The sequence below is a fragment of the Phyllopteryx taeniolatus genome, chromosome 14, assembly GCF_024500385.1.
Source record: "Phyllopteryx taeniolatus isolate TA_2022b chromosome 14, UOR_Ptae_1.2, whole genome shotgun sequence".
Classification (NCBI taxonomy): Eukaryota; Metazoa; Chordata; class Actinopteri; order Syngnathiformes; family Syngnathidae; genus Phyllopteryx; species Phyllopteryx taeniolatus.
The window spans coordinates 18289271-18306200 of record NC_084515.1 but is presented as its reverse complement, the minus strand read 5'-3'; the positions used below and the strand labels follow the sequence as shown (position 1 = coordinate 18306200).

At 44.8% G+C, this 16930-nt stretch overlaps 2 protein-coding genes across 7 annotated transcripts; both read left to right on the top strand.

The window, feature by feature from the left end:
• The first annotated feature begins 970 nt into the window (after positions 1-970).
• On the top strand, positions 971-6410 carry LOC133489461 (3-keto-steroid reductase/17-beta-hydroxysteroid dehydrogenase 7-like). Of its 3 annotated transcripts, XM_061798570.1 has the most exons (9): positions 971-1158; positions 1753-1956; positions 2046-2138; positions 2222-2336; positions 3228-3422; positions 3635-3739; positions 3855-3911; positions 3996-4094; positions 4440-6410. In XM_061798570.1, the coding sequence occupies exons 1-9, from the start codon at positions 1124-1126 to the stop codon at positions 4524-4526; spliced, it is 990 nt and encodes a 329-aa protein (XP_061654554.1). In that variant the 5' UTR covers positions 971-1123; the 3' UTR covers positions 4527-6410. The 3 variants fall into 3 exon arrangements, with proteins under 3 accessions (XP_061654554.1, XP_061654555.1, XP_061654553.1); XM_061798569.1 differs by having other exon boundaries at positions 1001-1956; XM_061798571.1 differs by lacking the exon at positions 4440-6410 and having other exon boundaries at positions 999-1956; positions 3835-3911; positions 3996-4087.
• Positions 6411-6564: 154 nt separating this feature from the next.
• Positions 6565-16669, top strand: LOC133489460 (SERPINE1 mRNA-binding protein 1-like). Of its 4 annotated transcripts, none has more exons than XR_009791916.1 (10): positions 6565-6954; positions 8101-8296; positions 8409-8597; positions 9086-9157; positions 11021-11095; positions 11376-11553; positions 12640-12705; positions 12857-13042; positions 14681-14796; positions 15055-16669. XR_009791916.1 is itself a non-coding variant. In XM_061798568.1 (9 exons), the coding sequence occupies exons 1-9, from the start codon at positions 6693-6695 to the stop codon at positions 14738-14740; spliced, it is 1284 nt and encodes a 427-aa protein (XP_061654552.1). In that variant the 5' UTR covers positions 6566-6692; the 3' UTR covers positions 14741-16669. The 4 variants fall into 4 exon arrangements, 2 of the variants coding, with proteins under 2 accessions (XP_061654552.1, XP_061654551.1); XR_009791915.1 differs by having other exon boundaries at positions 14678-14796; XM_061798568.1 differs by having other exon boundaries at positions 6566-6954; positions 14681-16669.
• The last annotated feature ends 261 nt before the right edge of the window (positions 16670-16930 follow it).

The window sequence follows — 16930 nt, the reverse complement described above, 5'->3', positions numbered from 1 at the left end:
CTTAGTCTACTGGACGCCAATGAATGAGTTGTTTTACTTCGTCTGTCTGCCAGTTTTACACCGGAATCAACACTCAGAGGAGGTGTGGATTATAAATACTGTCTATTTAATGAAGTGGTTCGAGGGAGCAATGGATTTGAAAGTAATTTAATTTTGGCAGCGTAGTGCGATACAGTATATATACATAATATAATAATATATTGTAATATAATAAAACTGTATACTATACAGTGTGTGGGACATGCCAAAATCACATACTTCCAGAGGAAACACATTTTAAGAGACTTTAAGAACTTGTATGTGTGCAAACATTTGGTCACTTATAATAACAATTTGGCGTTTCATTAGTCTGCAATATTTTCATGATGACTGAGTGTTTTTGTGACAAGGACACCAAATGCTACTTTATAGTGATATTGCATTTATTTGCACCATTAGAGAGCAATAAGAATTTAAATCTCTACAAGTACATTGAAATTGCCCTCATCCAAAATTTGATAAAGGAGAAACTCTGGTACAAAAACAAAAAAAAAACTTTTTTGTGTGTGTGGGGGGGTAGAATAAAAGCTATTTTCCCCAAATTGTATTATTCATCCATCCATCCATTTTCTATACCGTTTATCCTGTTAATGGTCGCAATACATAAAATAACAAGGAAATGAAAATGTATTTTTTAAATGTTTCAATTGATCCACGATAGAACGGGAGGCCCCATTTGGCGCAAACAGTTTATTGTTATATTTAAAGAGTTGAAATTACAAAGTCAGACAAAAATCGCCACCCCTGGGAAGCTTACTTTACATTCACAAAGTTACATTGGTTTGAAAGAAAAGGAAGAGTTGTGGATACAAATTGCCAGAGAGTTCTTATTATACGATAGACAGAAGTATGATATTTGCATATTGGGCAGCACCTTCTGTTTTGGCTCTCGCCGCTCGCCGTACTTGGACGCTGATTGGCCATCCTTTGGCATGACGGTCTTGCTCGTGCACGCTGATTGGCTCACGTGTTCGCAGCGGAATCGAACCATGGGAGCCGTCCAACCGTCCCCAAGCTCCCACTCGAGCGGCCTCGTTCGCTGCTAAACGGGCGTCAGTCTCACGGAAGTTTACCCGAGGCAGACATGGAAAAAGTTGTCATTATAACCGGCGCCAACAGGTCAGTTCATCATGGTCACGTTATTTCTGATGTTTTTAGAAAAGTGGTTGGCTAGCAAAGCATTGGGACTCATTGAGGTGGTGGAAGCTTTTCGACATAAACATAGTCGTCTAGAACGTCCAAACGGTATACAGTGCTTCACAATACGATAATTATGTTGTAAAACAAAACAAGAGATCAATGTCATTTGCAATCAGTAGTGTTGGCCGACTGAACTGAAACCATATTAGCAATGAGACGGTTTCTTTAAGCAATCAGACTTCAAGTTTGACTGGCCAAACGCATCGTTACACATTTCATCGTCAGCATCTCTGGTGAGTGTGATGTATTGAAATGTGGAATGTTGTGTCATGTTCGAGAAACATTGATTCCAGATGATGTACGTGGCACACCTGCGTGTTGCTCTATTGGGTTTTTATATAGTATTGATAGTTTCTACAATTGTGACATGATAGTGGTGGTATTAGAAGGTGGATTAAATAAGTCAAGAAGTCCCCACTGAAGGCCCGGGTACCGAAAGCGGTGCCCGCCAATGTCAACAACAGTGTCTGGCATTCTTTGTATCCGTCTTTGCCACGTGTCTTCTTGTTGCAGCGGAATCGGACGAGCCTTGTGCGAAAGGCTTCTCGCGGAGGACGTCCAGCTCCGTTTGTGTCTCGCCTGCAGAAACACGCAGCGGGCCGAGAGCGCCCGCTCTGCCCTCTTGACCTCTCACCCCGAGGCCCGCGTGGACTTACTGCAGCTCGATGTGGGTTCCGTGCAGTCAGTGCTCGCTGCTGCCCGAGAGCTCAAGGCCAGGTTGATACGTCACGTAGCGATGCTGACATGAAACGTATTGGCCCTCGTTGGACACAATTGATGGACTCATTTTCTTTCTTTTCCTGCAGGTACAAAAGAATTGACTTTTTGTATCTAAATGCAGGAATAATGCCCAATCCACAAGTGCATATAAAAGCTTTTTTCAAGGGTTTGTTCTCAAGGTAAAAGTCCAGTTGATTCCTTCTCTAATTTGAACCATTCCGTCATGTTGCTGATCCGATGCAATGTGTGCCCCCCCCAACAGAAATGCCATCGACATGTTTGCGACAGCACAGGGTCTTTTAACACAGCAGGACTGCCTCAACTCTGACGGTCTGCAGGAGGTTTTCGCCACAAACCTGTTTGGTCATTTTGTCCTGGTACGTACTGCACACCCAAACAAACAATCAGATCATTTGATAGTAAACTTCATAATGCTTTCCAGTGCAATCTAATGGCACCTAATCAAGGAGCTGGAAAACAAATCATGTTTTCACAAAGATGATAATGCACAGTTTTATTCATTTGACAATATGTTTATCATTTGTATTTATAGTTTGCCGTGGTGTACTACTATACATACTGCTTCATACTGAGGGGCTGTTGCTAACATTGCAGTAACTTTTTCATAAGAAGGGCATGTTTTGGATTTCATTAGCTAGTGGAGGTGTCCCAAATATTGTGACCAGGGAGTACATTTTCAACCTCGTCACCGGATTTGGGAAGTATAAGATTAAATCGCAGGTTAATGTTGCGTATCAAAGCACCTTGAGCGGGACAACAACCCACGGTTGTAGTCGGATCTGCCGTCGTCAACGTGGTCTGTGGTCAGTCCATTGGCTACAATTGTCGGTGTCGATATTGTATTTATTGCTCACGAGTGACTGTTTGTCGAGACTGCACGATGTCTGTTTCAAAGTCACTGTCTCTACTAATAACTTCTCTTCCCATTTTTCTCAAGCACTTTGGGCAACATTCAGTTGCCTAAACTGAAACTAGATTTGGGATTACGTTAGGATTAGAGACCCCTAGTGGAAAATATTACATACTGTTCTTTTAAAATAGCTTAAGATCATCATTATTTCAGTACAGTATGTACAGTAGACTAGACTTTTTTGGTGATGTTTTTGTTGGGTGTTGTGCCATGAGATTTTTCACATTTCAAATATGTGCATTAGCTCAATAAAGGTCGACGTACACGTACATCACTTTGACATTTGCATTTGTTTTACGTGCAGCGTGCAGGTTTGACACTCACGTTTCTGTGCTAGGTCAGAGAGCTGGAGCCTCTTTTGTGTCAGGCGGGTTACGCGTCACGTGTCGTGTGGACCTCTTCAAGTAACGCCCGCCGCGCTGCCTTCAGCATGGAGGACATCCAGCACAGAAATGGGACGGAGCCCTACAGCTCCTCCAAGTATGCCTCGGACATGCTCAGTGTGGCCCTCAACAGACACAAGAACAGTCAGGTTTGTGTTTGCACATGCAACACTTGAACATCACTACAAAAACACATCAAAGCTTTTTGAAATACAGTCCAATAATTATATACTGTACTGTAAGTGTTGGGACCAAGTGGAAGTGGAACAACAGTTGCATTCTGTCTCCTCTTAGCTGCAAAACAGCATCTTTGCTTCTGGGAAGGTTTTCTGTGTCTAAACATTGTCTTCATGTTCACCAGGGGCTTTTCTCCACTGTGGTTTGTCCAGGGCTAGTGATGACCAATCTCACTTACGGTATACTTCCCTCCTTTTTCTGGACGTTCATCATGCCAATCATGTGGCTGGTGAGTGCCGTGTGATTCTTGCTGCTGTTGTTCTTCTTTTTTTTTTTTTTTTTTTTTTTTTTTTTTTTCCCCCCATTTTTCTGAAGCATTTGCAGGTGTTTTCTGTCTTGAGCAGATCAGGATCTTCACTAATACATTTACTCTTACACCATACAACGGAGCGGGGTCACTGGTATGTTGCTAAGTCAAATAACCCATGAAAAAGGACTGATCAAATGTAAGATATTTAAACGTAAAATAATATGGGCTTCCACAGCACTGGTTGTTCCTTCAAAAACCGGAGTCTCTGGACCCGAGGGCAAAATATCACAGCTTAACATCAGGACTTGGAGCCAACTACACACAACCGCGGCAAGTAAGTATCTCACAGACTTCAGTGACACAAATTGGCCACTTTCTTTGCAAGATGCAATACGCGAGCTGTGCCAAAAGAAGTTACTTTACAAATATTATTTGTATTATGAATGCTCCATTTTAGTTGACATGTGTTGAGTATTGTGTTGGTTTGCAGTGGCGTGCAACTGCCCTGCTCCATACTTAGTGCCGCTGTTCACTTTGTAGGAAAAAAAAAACAACAAGAATTTCATCATTAATAATTCTAATTATATTTAAAATATCAAACGTTATCACAGCATTAATCAAAGAATGCTTTACGTACGGTATATGTAACGATCCCCGGCCTGTGTTTGTGTTCTGTCAGATGGACGTTGACGACAGTATGTGCGAGGTGTTTTATGAGAAACTTCTTCAACTGGAGAAAGACATCAGGAGAAGTCTCCCTGACTGACCTAAATCAACATTAGCGTCATGACAATGACTTGTGTTCTATGTCATGGAAAGGTTCACCGAAAATATCAACAGTGCTCTCGTTTCATGTGTGCCTAGTGTTAAACGAGAAGTCTGCAATGATACTTTTTCCTCAATCATTAGCTTTCTCGATTTACAGATATTCAAGCAAACCCAGTAAAAAGCCATCTTGGCCCGGAACATGTCCCAACCAGTGCCTTGGTTAACACTACTGTATATACCTGTAATGGAAATGTATAAAATGATCTGTTTGGACCTGCTCAAGGAGGTGACGAATGTGTGGAATGCTTACACTGTATGTTAGTGATCTCGTTGAAAAGCAAGAAAGAGGCTGTGGATTTAAACATGAGCCTTGGCTTCTTTAAATCGGTGCCACTTTTGTCAAGCGGAGTGGATGAGCTACGCGGCAGATTCCACACACGACAGACAGATGTGTTTACTCACCATGTCCCTGCTGACCACATGGTTGCTGCTTTTTATAAACTCCAGAATCCCACCTAATCTCCGGAGCAGCTGCTACAGCATTTTCAAAGTAGAACACTTTTTTTTTTTTTTTTTAATTTCAGACTCGATGCCAGTGGTCCTCAAACTGGGGTCAGGGGTGCCCGGGGATCTGAGGGTTGCAATAATTGTCATATCATTTTAAAAAGTGCAGAGAGTTCCTCCAAAACTAAAGGCTTATTAGTGCAGGAATATAGTCAGTTTTTAAGAACAAAAGGTGGCATTTTTAAATCTAATCCTAATTTGGGAGAATAAATGTGTCTTTCAGAATGAAATGTGTATTTAAAAAAAAAAAAAAAAAAAAAAGGGCTGCACGGTGAAAGACGGGTTAGCACATCCGCCTCCCAGTTCTGGGGACCGGGGTTCAAATCCCGGCCCCGCCTGTGTGGAGTTTGCATGTTCTCCCCGTGCCTGCGTGGGTTTTCTCCGGGCACTCCGGTTTCCTCCCACGCCCCAAAAACATGCATTAATTGGGGACTCTCAATTGCCCGTAGGTGTGAATGTTTGTTTGTTTGTATGTGCCCTGCGATTGGCTGGCGACCAGTTCAGGGTGTACCCCGCCTCTCGCCCAAAGTTAGCTGGGATTGGCTCCAGCACGCCCGCGACCCGCGTGAGGATAAGCGGAATGGAAGATGAATGAATGAATGCATATTTTTTTTTAAATTTTTTAAAAAGCTGTATGTTTTTAAAATTATTTTGTTAAAATATGACTTTGTTTCCTCATTAAACTTTGACTTTATTCTTGTAAGGTTAGAACTTTGTATCCGGACAAAATACATCCTGTAAAGATTAGTTGTACTGTTATTACATTACCGAGTAATTACAGTGATTCTATAAATTCTGTCCAATGGCTCCCTCTAGTGGTATGTGATAGACTCACTGAATTAAATGTTCAAACAGTTACAGTGGTTTCAACCTTTTAATCCTTGACAGTGCTTTTGTTAACAATTCAGTTGTACTTAGCATTTAAGTGTGCAATAGATTTTAATTGACGTGTTATTTGAGTACATTTTGTTGTCCTATATTCAAGCGCAGTGTTATTATTCAAACTGTGCATAATGATACAGTTTTTCAACAATAATATGTATACGTTTTAGGAATCGGGCCTACTATGCTATTGTATTTAATGGTGGTCGTTATAGTGTTATTGTGGGAGTCAAGTATTTTTTGACACCTGATTTGCTTACGCGGGCCACATGAAATGACGGCGCGGGCCAGGCCTGGCCCCCGGGCCTTGAGTTTGACACCGCCTGTGCTGTGTGGGGCTCCCTGAACCCCAAAAGTTTGTGAACCCCTGCGATTGCAATTATGATCATGTCCGTGAGAGCTCGGTTGCAAAAATAAAAACAAATTGTCCATGTTACCGCGATGAATTTGTATGCAATCTCGTGACTGGGAGCTTTCCGTGCATGTCACTCGGAGTGGAAAATGAAAAAGCAGATTATCCTCCGAGGACATGCGCGTGCGTCATTCCCTCATGTCAACAAAAACATGGCAGGCGGGCGCGCGCCTCGCCGTGTCCCGGATGTTGCTCGCACCGGAAGAGAAGGGGCCGCGCTCCCCGCCATCTTGTGGCAGCATCCAGCGAATAGTTCGCGTCGTGCCCCGTCCAATCGGAGGTGAATCCAGCTGAAGGGGCGCCATCATGCCCGGCCACCTGCAAGAAGGCTTCGGCTGTGTCGTAACCAACCGGTTCGACCAGTTACCGGACGACGAGTCCGACCCGTCCGAGATCCTGAAAGCTGCCGAAAACAAGAAGAAGGAGGGGGCCGCCGCCGCCGCCGCGTCCGCCAGGAGCGCCGCTCATGCCGCTAAGCAGCCCAAGAAGGAGTCGCAGAAGGACAGGAAGAACCCGCTCGTGGATAAGAAGGAGGAGTCCCAGCCTGCGGTGCCCCTCAAAAAAGAAGGTAAACACGCGCACGCGTTGATTTTGCTGTGATGCTCAACTGTCCTGCAAGCAAACTCGCTAACTAGCTAGCTGCTGCTGCTGGACAGCGTCACTCGGCGCGAGGTCAACACGGAGCCCGCTGGCTTGTTGTTAGAGGACACATGGAGGTGGAGTCCTTCTCTCCTTGCTGTCGCTCAGCTCGCGACACTCTACCGCATCCCGTTGGAATGTGCGCGCCCACCGACGAGCATGCATTTAGGACGAGTGTTGCAGACATCCATTCCACATTGTTTTGCCCATGACAAGAAGGCAATCACACTGGACATGACCAAATATGTGGTGCCTGTTCATGCGTTGCAAAAAGTTGGAAACTTTTGACCCGAGGTATGTGCTTACAAGCCGCTAATAGTTCACCTAGGTCGGCTTGCCTCACCTGTACAACTCTACATGCGAAACGCGGTACAGAGAGCTTTATGTGCTCCGTGCGCGCTTTGATGTCAAATTCATGTGATACCTGTATGCCAAAATCATTTCAGAGCTTGTACATTAGAGAGAAGTCATTGCTACATTAGAGAGAAGTCATTGGTTTATTATGGTTGTTTTGTTGGCGCGCCACTCCCCATACTCACATTAATCAGGAGACATGAAGTGAGAGAGAAACAGGAAAACAAGCCTCCTCAATCGGGTAGTGAGGGATTGCGTAACCCGAGGGTCAGCTCGGCTGCTTGCTGCCGCACTCGCTCGTATATTTGAACAGGAAATGTGCAAATCCTGCAATTTGGACTATCGTGGCTATTATTGGGATAGAAAATGAAAATCATGATAAAGCACAGGCAGGAGAATGAAAACAGACAATAATTTAATCTTTTTTTTTTTTATTATTGTGAGGCTCTGCGGGAGACGATTCCTAGGTTTTGTTTTTTTTTCCCCCCCCACTATTGCGCAGGATAGGGGCAGCATGAGGGCTGGAACATTAGCATGAAACAAGCCCCTAAAATAGTCAGATTTCAACAAGACAATTTTTTAAAGTGAGCTACAATTCTTGGGGTATTCTGACGAAAGCACGTTTTTAAGACACCTGGCAGGCGTCTTAACGTCTGAAAAAGTGTTTCTAGAATAAAGGGTGTCAACCAAATCTGACTGCACCTGTTTGCGTGATGGGCAGGAATCCGGCGAGTGGGTCGAAGGGCAGAGCATCAGCAAGGTCACCAAGGCTCCCAACATCAGGGGAGCCAAGCCGAGGGGAGACCCGGAGACAAGAGGCCGGACCGCAGACCTCCTCGTGAGCGACGCTTTGAGAAACCCACCGAGGACAAGCCTGAGGGAGGCGGCGGCGGTGGCGGCGACTTCTCCGCAGACAAGTGAGTACAGGGATGGAGCGTCACATGATGATTATATCTGGAACCGACTCATCCCTCTGCTGTAAGATCGCAAGAGCACGTTTGAGTTTCTCTGGTTGTTCCTCGTCTTCAGGCCTTCCAGAGAACGGCCTTCCGGAGAACGGCCTTCCGGAGAACGGCCTTCCGGAGACCGGCCCCCGAGAGGGCGCGGCGGCGGCGGCCGAGGTGGCCGTGGCGGGCGAGGGCGGGGCACGGGCAGAGGAGACGGCTTCGACTCCCGTGGCAAACGAGACTTTGACAGACACAGCGGCACTGACAAATCGTGAGTCTTTAAGTATTAAGATACTAGATAAATGCATGGGGTTCCTCACTTTACAACAGTCCCGTCACACGACATTTCGGGGGTACAAACACGTATGAGAAAACATAGTCACGTGTAGCGTTGTCACAATCCAAACATTTTGACTTCGATATGAAGTTCCTCGATACTGAATCGATACCACGGCAAAAATTAAAACATCAGTAGAATAATAGCTGACAAAACAACATCAAATTTGTTTTATTTGTATTCATTCAAAAAATTGTAAGGATTAGGATTAATTCCCTTACAATTATTCGAGGGAAAAACCCGGGTAATTCCGACTTCCCTATTGCATGGGTGATAATCTACGGCTCGTTCCGAATTGCATACAAATTCCAGTTCCATCGCAGTCGTAGCGGTGGAACTCCGTTGTAAACCAAGGACCCCCATAAGATTCCCATCATATGAATGTACGCTGCGTACGTAAACTGTTATTTGACTTGCCTCAGGAATCAGAAAAGCGAGGAGAAGCGTAGTGGCAGTGGCTCACACAACTGGGGAAATGTGAAGGAGGAAGCCAGGTGAGCAAAATTCACTTTGTTACACACACACTCCTTCAAGGTCAGATTTCAAAAATGTACAAATTCCTCTTGATACCTTTAGAACCTTGGTCTGCGCGCATCTCCTTTGTAATTCTGTTAACCCAAAATATCCATATTGTCCCAATTTTTCTGCTTGCATTCCCCCCCCCCCCTCACAGTGGGAACTAAGGCTACGTTCATGATGCCCATTTCGGATGTTTGTGTTAAATCCGATCTTTTTATGCAGTCATTCACATTACAAAAACAAACAAACGCATGTGAGGCGGCATGTTTACGGTATGCTTTGCACGATCAGTATTTTTGGGGCCGATCACCAATCGGCTAGTTTAAAAACTGATAAGCGATCCGATCACAATATGGAGCAATGTGTCTATTTATATGACTTGTTCATTTACTGTAAATATGTTCCTTGGCTCCATAAAGCTTGGAAATCACTGCTCTAGTCAGGTTGTGTATTCTAATCAGCCAGGTCAAACCAACATTACAACATGACAGAAATAATGGGTGCGAACTTACTGTAATTAAATGACTTTATTGTAATTAAAGTACTTCACACACACCGAAACTTTACAGCATGATTCAACAGAACGCCGGCATGTTGACGTACACCCGTTAGTGCTAGCGCTAGCTTGCTAGGCTACATAACGTTTTGTTGCCTGCCGTATTGCGAGCCGTATCGTATTAAAAGTATGAGAACATACCTCAAACAATCCTCTAATGAAAGTCCTCTCCCAAGCACCGGTGACCACCGACACGTTTTTTCCCCATTTTGTTCTTATAGTACCTGCAGCGCGAGCCGTTATTGTTGTCGTCGCCATGATAACGAGCGTATCCGCCCGCGTTTGAGTTGACAAGATAAAGCCCAGTGATCGTAAAAGACGGGATGCGGTGGTATCGGAATACAAGATTTTGTTGCAGGAGTCTGACATAGTGCAATCGTGAAAGACCAAATTTGTCTTGTCGTCTGATCCACGCATTGCGTGTTGTCTGTCCGACACCGCTGACATGTTTTTCTTTTAAATAACTTTATTGGCGGTCAGATATTTACAGTACTACGTCAAAAGACACACAACAAGGCCAAAAATAAACTAGCTTTTGGATTCAAATATACAGTGCATGATGGCAACGCAGAGTAAATGTCTTTTGCGGAGCCGTTCAGTGACGTCATTGACCGGATCGGCGAATTATGACATTTCAGCCGATCGGCATAAAATGCTAATTATCGGCCGATACCGATCAAGCCCATCACATCGGTGTAAAATCTAGGTTACGGAAGTAAATGCGGCCCCTCGCAGAGGTCTTTTCACGATGCAGTTGTGGCGATTTCAAGGATTTATCAGTTCTAAAGCATCTTCTTTTTGCCACTGACTGTTTTCTGCTGCTTCATCCGCCGTTGCCATTTTGTGGCGTGTCTGTTTTGTCGAACAATTGTGACGTGTAGGTCGGATGCGGACCCCGTGAGCGTCCGTATTGTACTCGCGTCGGGTACATATCCAAGTTATATCCACATCTGAAAGAGGCTTGGGTCGGGTATGAAAAAATCGTAACTGTACTGTTCACATTGACATGAAAAAAATCCGATACATGTCACATTGGGCAAAACAATTGTAATTGGCCTGCAGTATGAATGTCGCCTAAGTGGCATAACATCACACGGCTCTCGACGAACGTTTTGCACTGGTCTAACCGGTGTGCCCGACGGTTGCCAATATTGTTAGCCATGATTGTATATACTTTTTGTGCCATTTTGGGGGGGGTTGTGAGTTTTTTTTCCGAATGTAAAATAAGTGCCATGGCTCAGTAAAGTTTGGAAACGCTGCTGGATGCTTTTGTGTCTTTCAGTGAGGCTGAACCACTACCTGCTGCTGAGCCGACCCCGGAGGGAGACGAACCGGCACCTGCGGGCTCTGAGAACAAGTGAGTGTTTACTTCCTGTCAGGTCAGAGCGTGATGTTGATGACATTTGCACTTGTTGGGAGTGCTCCCAAATCACCTTGACGAGGTTTGACACCTTGGTTGTGTCCACACCTGCCGGGCATCTCTTCTCAATTCTTATACCTAATCAAATGGAGTTCTGGATTTGCACGTTTGTCCCGACATTCACAAATAAGATAAGAACATGGTCGTTGATCTTTTTCGGTAGCATGTTGAGAGCTAAGAGGAATTTCAGTTTTGAAGTCTTTACCTGGCTCTGCAGGGAGAACGAGGTGGAAGAAGTGAAACCCGAAGGCCCCCGAGAGATGACGCTGGACGAGTGGAAGGCCATGCAGGACAAGGAGCGCACCAAGGTGGAGTTCAACATCCGCAAGCCCAACGAGGGCGCGGACAGCCAGTGGAAGAAAGGATACGTGCTGCACAAGTCCAAGAGTGAAGATGTGAGTATGGGCCCACAATGCTGCAGGTGCAACACCTGCTCACTGTTGAGCTCGTTTGCACATGAACCTTCAACTTGCCTCCTATGTAGACACACCTTATCCTAGTATGTCCCAGTTCCTTGTGACGTGCTCTAATGTGGCGGTCTGGCGGTTAGTACTGTATGTCGATCTCATAGTTGCGTGCTGTACGGCCTTTGTGGCATTTCTCCCAAAATCCTAAAACGTTAGCTTCATTGAAGACTCTTTGAAATTGTCCATAGGTGTGAATGTGAGTGTCAATGTGTGTCTGTATGTGCCCAGCGATTGGCTGGTGAGCAGCGCAGGGTGTACCCCGCCCGCCTCTTGTGCAAAGTAAACTGGGATAGACTCCAGCTCGCTCGCTAGCTACCCGAATGAGGAAAAGTGTGATACAAAAAATGTAGTGTGACCTGGAAGATGAATGCATATTTGCTTATTCAATTAAAAGTTGATTGGTGATGATTGAAGTTTACAGACTGCCAAAGTGATAAAAACCAAAGAGAGACAAATACAATTGCAAATGCCATTATTAATAGTCGGTGAATTTGAATGCAGTTCGCCACATGTAAAACACAAGCAAATTCAGCTGAACTGAACAGAATGTAGAACTTTCTGGTGTCTTGTAATTAATTAATCTCAATCATTGCTTTTGTCCGGGAAACGTATGGTCCTCACCATAAGACTGGTGCAATTGGACTGGGTGCTGGTGAGACCAATGTTTTGAAAAGTCTTCAATTGGCCGCACGGTCTTTGTGATATGAAGTAGTCAGCGTTTCCTATTTTGTTTCATTATTACATGAAAGTGTAAAGGACTCATTTACCCTTGTGTAACTTTCTCAGGGAATTGAATCGATCGCAACTGGACCGTTCTGGTCGTCTTAGAAGATTTTTTCGCCTCTCGTTCGATCGGGCTTCATCAGTTCATGAAACAGGGCCGAGCGGCGATCGATTCAATGCCCTGAGAATGAGAATGACCTGGATGAATGAGGATTTTCACAGGCATGCTTCTTATGGAACCTCAATGTGTTGGAAAACTCTGCATCGTCATTTCCTGTCTTCAATTTTCAGAGGCCTGTCGGAGCTTTGATTGATGCCACAGAAACAGAAGTAGACGCACAACCTCTGTACCAAAAGGTGGCCTGCAACCTCACATTGGTCGTAGCATTTATTCATAGACACTGTGGCTATGTTAAGGGGATAACATGAAAAGGAAACATGAGGTCATCCAGTACAATCTTGAAAGAGATCTTGAAAAAACATCTGAACTGGGAATACTTGTGCGCAGGGCACTGCTGACGAATCTGCCGAGCACCACTTTCGCAAGCCGGCCAACGACATCACATCCCAGCTGGAGATCAACTTTGGAGACCTGGGCCGCCCCGGTCGAGGGCGCGGGGGCCCTCGCGGGGGCAGGGGAGGCCGCGGCGGGGGAGGCAGCAGGCCGGCGCGTGGCGGGGGCCGCTCTGAAAAGGTAAAAAGGTGAAAATGTGCTCACAATAGCGCAATGATAATAAACGCCTAAGCCTAAAAAGGCACTGATGTGGAAAAGCTGCTGCGGAGCTCACACTGAGGCTCAGTGAGCACGCCCCAGTTCATGTCAGCGCGTGCCGACAGTGGGGCTCATCAACAAATGCTTTTACTGCATCCTATCTTTACTTAGGAGTGCCTTAAAGGGACAGTTTACAATTTTCCATAAAATAACTGGTTTCATATTTGCTAAAACTGCCAGTCTGACATGACACTAGGACATTAGTAAAGTGATCTGTGGAAAGAAAGAAAAAATAATAATCTGCCTTGCCTTCTCTGGCCCCATCTTGTGCTTCTAATAGAATTTCTTTTCAAACCACCGCGCCCAGGGAAAAAACAACCAATCAGAGACAGACTGCGACCGACGAGGTGTCATATCAGAGTCCGCAGGCCGTGCGCATCGAAGTCGTGGTCAGCTGAGCCCGACCGTACAAAAAGCCTTGATGTCACTAAATCAAACAACTATGTCACGTCTAAAACTTTTCTTTTCTTTTTTCCCAAGCAACTAAGCGTGATAAAATGGTACGAACACGCTGCCATGATGGCAGGTGTTGGCCGTGTTGACAGTCAGCCGTGCACGTCGAAGCCCGCGGTTTCATGACGTCACCGATCGTGCAAAAAGTTCATAAAAGCGAACGCCTGTGTTACGTCATCTTCCAAAACTGCCTTTCAGAGGCGAGCGGTGCCGTCAATCCAGCAAACCGCTCACAAAACTCGCGTTTGTAGGCGGGAATAGATCACTTACCTCATGTGGGAGCCCTCTGCAAAACAAGCCTACGCAAAAACCAAAAACAGCCACAAGGCGAATATAGGCGTCAATGACACCACACTTTGCTTGCACGTTAACGTCACAGCATTGAGCATTGAGTCCCTTTGGCTGCCGTTAGCGTTAGCCACTGTTTGCGAAGAGTGAGGGAGTCGTCGGCAGATCGGCCAAGAGTTGCTCGTGTTTGTTCGATAAAGCCATTGAAAGAGCACCAGCGGCTATTTCCATCCTCCCTCTGTGCCAACCAACTGTTATGTTTTAAAATTCATTCTAACTGGCGGCGGTAGGCTGTATTCAATTAGCTAACAATGTACATAACTTGTGTACCTTGAGCCAGTTTCACTTTGCAATAGGCACGTTAGCTTCTTTTATTAAGTGCGAAACGATCGCAAACTTTGGAGTCTGTCTCTTTCCACTTTCTTCCTGGCTCGTGCTTCGCGCTACACGAGTCTGCATCAACAGCGTGTAAGCAATCGCCGCGAATGTCCAGCCATATACGCGCAATTTTAAAAAAAAATAAAAATAAATAAATGTGATACATCGAGGGACGACTTACACAATCAAATTATTTTTCCTCTTCAACTGCAGAGGTGGAATAATTTCAGAATGTTGTTTAACACGTGCTCTTTTGGGTGATTCTTTACTTTTTGTAGGTCATATCTACCAGCATATAATGATCATTTCCTTGAGTTTACCCAAAACAGTTTGAGTGTTAGCCTGTTGTTCTGCATGCCACCGTTAAACTTGTTTGTTTGTTTGTTTGTTTGTTTGTTTTGGAATAGTGGATCCCAACCTCATTTCTTGTTCACCCAGCAGGCAAGTGGCGTGTTGGTCCCCAACGTGGATGACCCCGAGGCCTTCCCCGCGCTAGCCTGAAGGCTCCTCCTCCGGCCATTCCCTCAGCCCTTCGGCCCCCCGCCCCCTTCTGCGAGGTTTGCATGCTTACCACATTCTCAAATATATAAGAAATCCAACAGCAGCAAAAATTCACGACAAAAAAAGAGTCTTCCCCCACTCGCCCCACCAGAGGACTTTTAAAGCAGAACAAGACAACAAAAAAGTGGGAAAGGACCTCGTTACACTGACGTTTTGTATTTTAAACCTGAAAGCAGGGATGTTTTCATTCCTCCCTCCCCCGAGATAAGGCATACTTCATTTTTTGTTTGTGCTGCGTTTTCTGCCATTTGTAGGTTTCACATCTCCGTGGAGCTTTCAGCCCAGTATTATGGGGTCCTAGAAGACTTTGGACTGGAGTGCTTTTCTTCCCTCCCTGTGTAACAATACACACTGATGTGGTAGCACTGCACTACATATGAAACGTGTATTAGATATCTGAAGTATGACTTTACATGCGTTTTAATTAAAAGTGTAATTATCCTGACCGGCCATCTCATTTTGAGAGGCACGAAATGCAGATGAGTAACCAGGCAACAGTGACATCCTACTTAAAAAAAAAAAAAAAAAAAAAGCATCATAATAATAAGCTGGGTATTTTTTCTGCTTGTTGTGCAGTGAAAGTAAATGGCTCTTTTCCTTTTTTGGATAGTTTGCCTTTTTTGGTGGACCAGTGGTTCGTAATGCTTGGTATCCCCCGATCCAGATGTGCCGCCTGTTTGCAGGGTGTGTATCTTTAGGCTGGTCCTCTTAGCTCATACGGACTGTACTACTTGGAAATTCAGGACCACGAAGCAAACGCTTTCATTTGGATTTCTTCTGTTGAGCGTGCGTGGGTGCGACTGAATGTGCAACTGTGCCCCCCCCCCCCCGGTTACTTAGAAAGTATTTCTCCGCTTCAAGTGGTCAGAACAGTCAGCGGGTTTTTTTTGCCCCAAGTCGTTATCGAGACGGGCAAGCTGACGGTCAGAATCTTGGGAACGTGTAACGTCCACCGCATCTCAAAAAGCACTTGGGTCTTTAGACGCGACTCCCGCCCCTTTCTGTAGACCATGTTTTGCTGTGTTTATTATTATTATTATTATTATTATTATTATGCATGAGTGCAGCAGCGCTCGTGCATAATGTCTGCTGTCATTATGGAACAATCGTGATCTACAGAATGTAACGTAAACTATTGTCGCGTGGAGACACCTGTGTCAGCATCGCCGGCGAGCGTCTTTTTAGAATGAAGCGGGTCGCCGGGAGGGCCTGAAGTGTAGCAAAGTTGGGAGCGCAGCGCTGTACTTTTGAATACGGTGCTCTGCGACGCCTTGCTGCTGGTGCGCTGCCACAGGTGGCTCAACACTTTGGGTTCGGTTTTGTATGTTTTTCCTCGTATGACTGTTTGAGCCACATGACAGTCCAACGTGCAAACATCCCTGTTCTAAGCAATTTCTGGAGAGGTGTAAAATATACTCTCCAAATGGAAAGTGGACTCTTCATTAACAACAACAACACACATATAATAATGTATTAAATTTGAGGGCAATACTGTTGCTATTTGAATGGAATACAACACGGTAATTACGGCTTAAATGTTACACTGCTTTTACATTTTGTAACTTAACTCCTTTATTATAAACTGAAGTAGAAGACCACAGAACATGGTTAAATGTGGTCATGAAAATGACAAATGCAGGTTTTTATAGCTTGCGGTGAATTACTGTAGCTTTAGTTTTTGGAGCTGCTGTATATTTGTTGATGCAATTTAATGTATTCATTCAAGTCCTGGCTACCGTTTCTGAATTCTGTACCTGGCTCGTAAGCGTCAATCTGTTTGAAAAAAAGGCGTACACTATAGAATTGGCTATTATTGTAAAAGCTGAAGATGTATTTGAAAATAAAGGGTGATGCCAAACCTCCAAAAGATCCGTTTGTGTCAGGTCAACATAAACATTTCTTTCGCTGTGTTTTCATTCCACTCAATGTCTCAAAGTAGGTTTTTGTTGTTGTTGTTGCTGCTGCTGCTGTTGTTATTTTTCTCACTAGTAACAGTTGTTAATTCTCTTGGTTTTTTTTTGTCTTGAGCAAGTTCAATGCATGCTCGATGAGATTCAGGTGATTGACATGCATAATTGCATAATCTTCTACTTCTTTGCCTTGAAAAGCTCCTTGGTCATCGTCCATCCG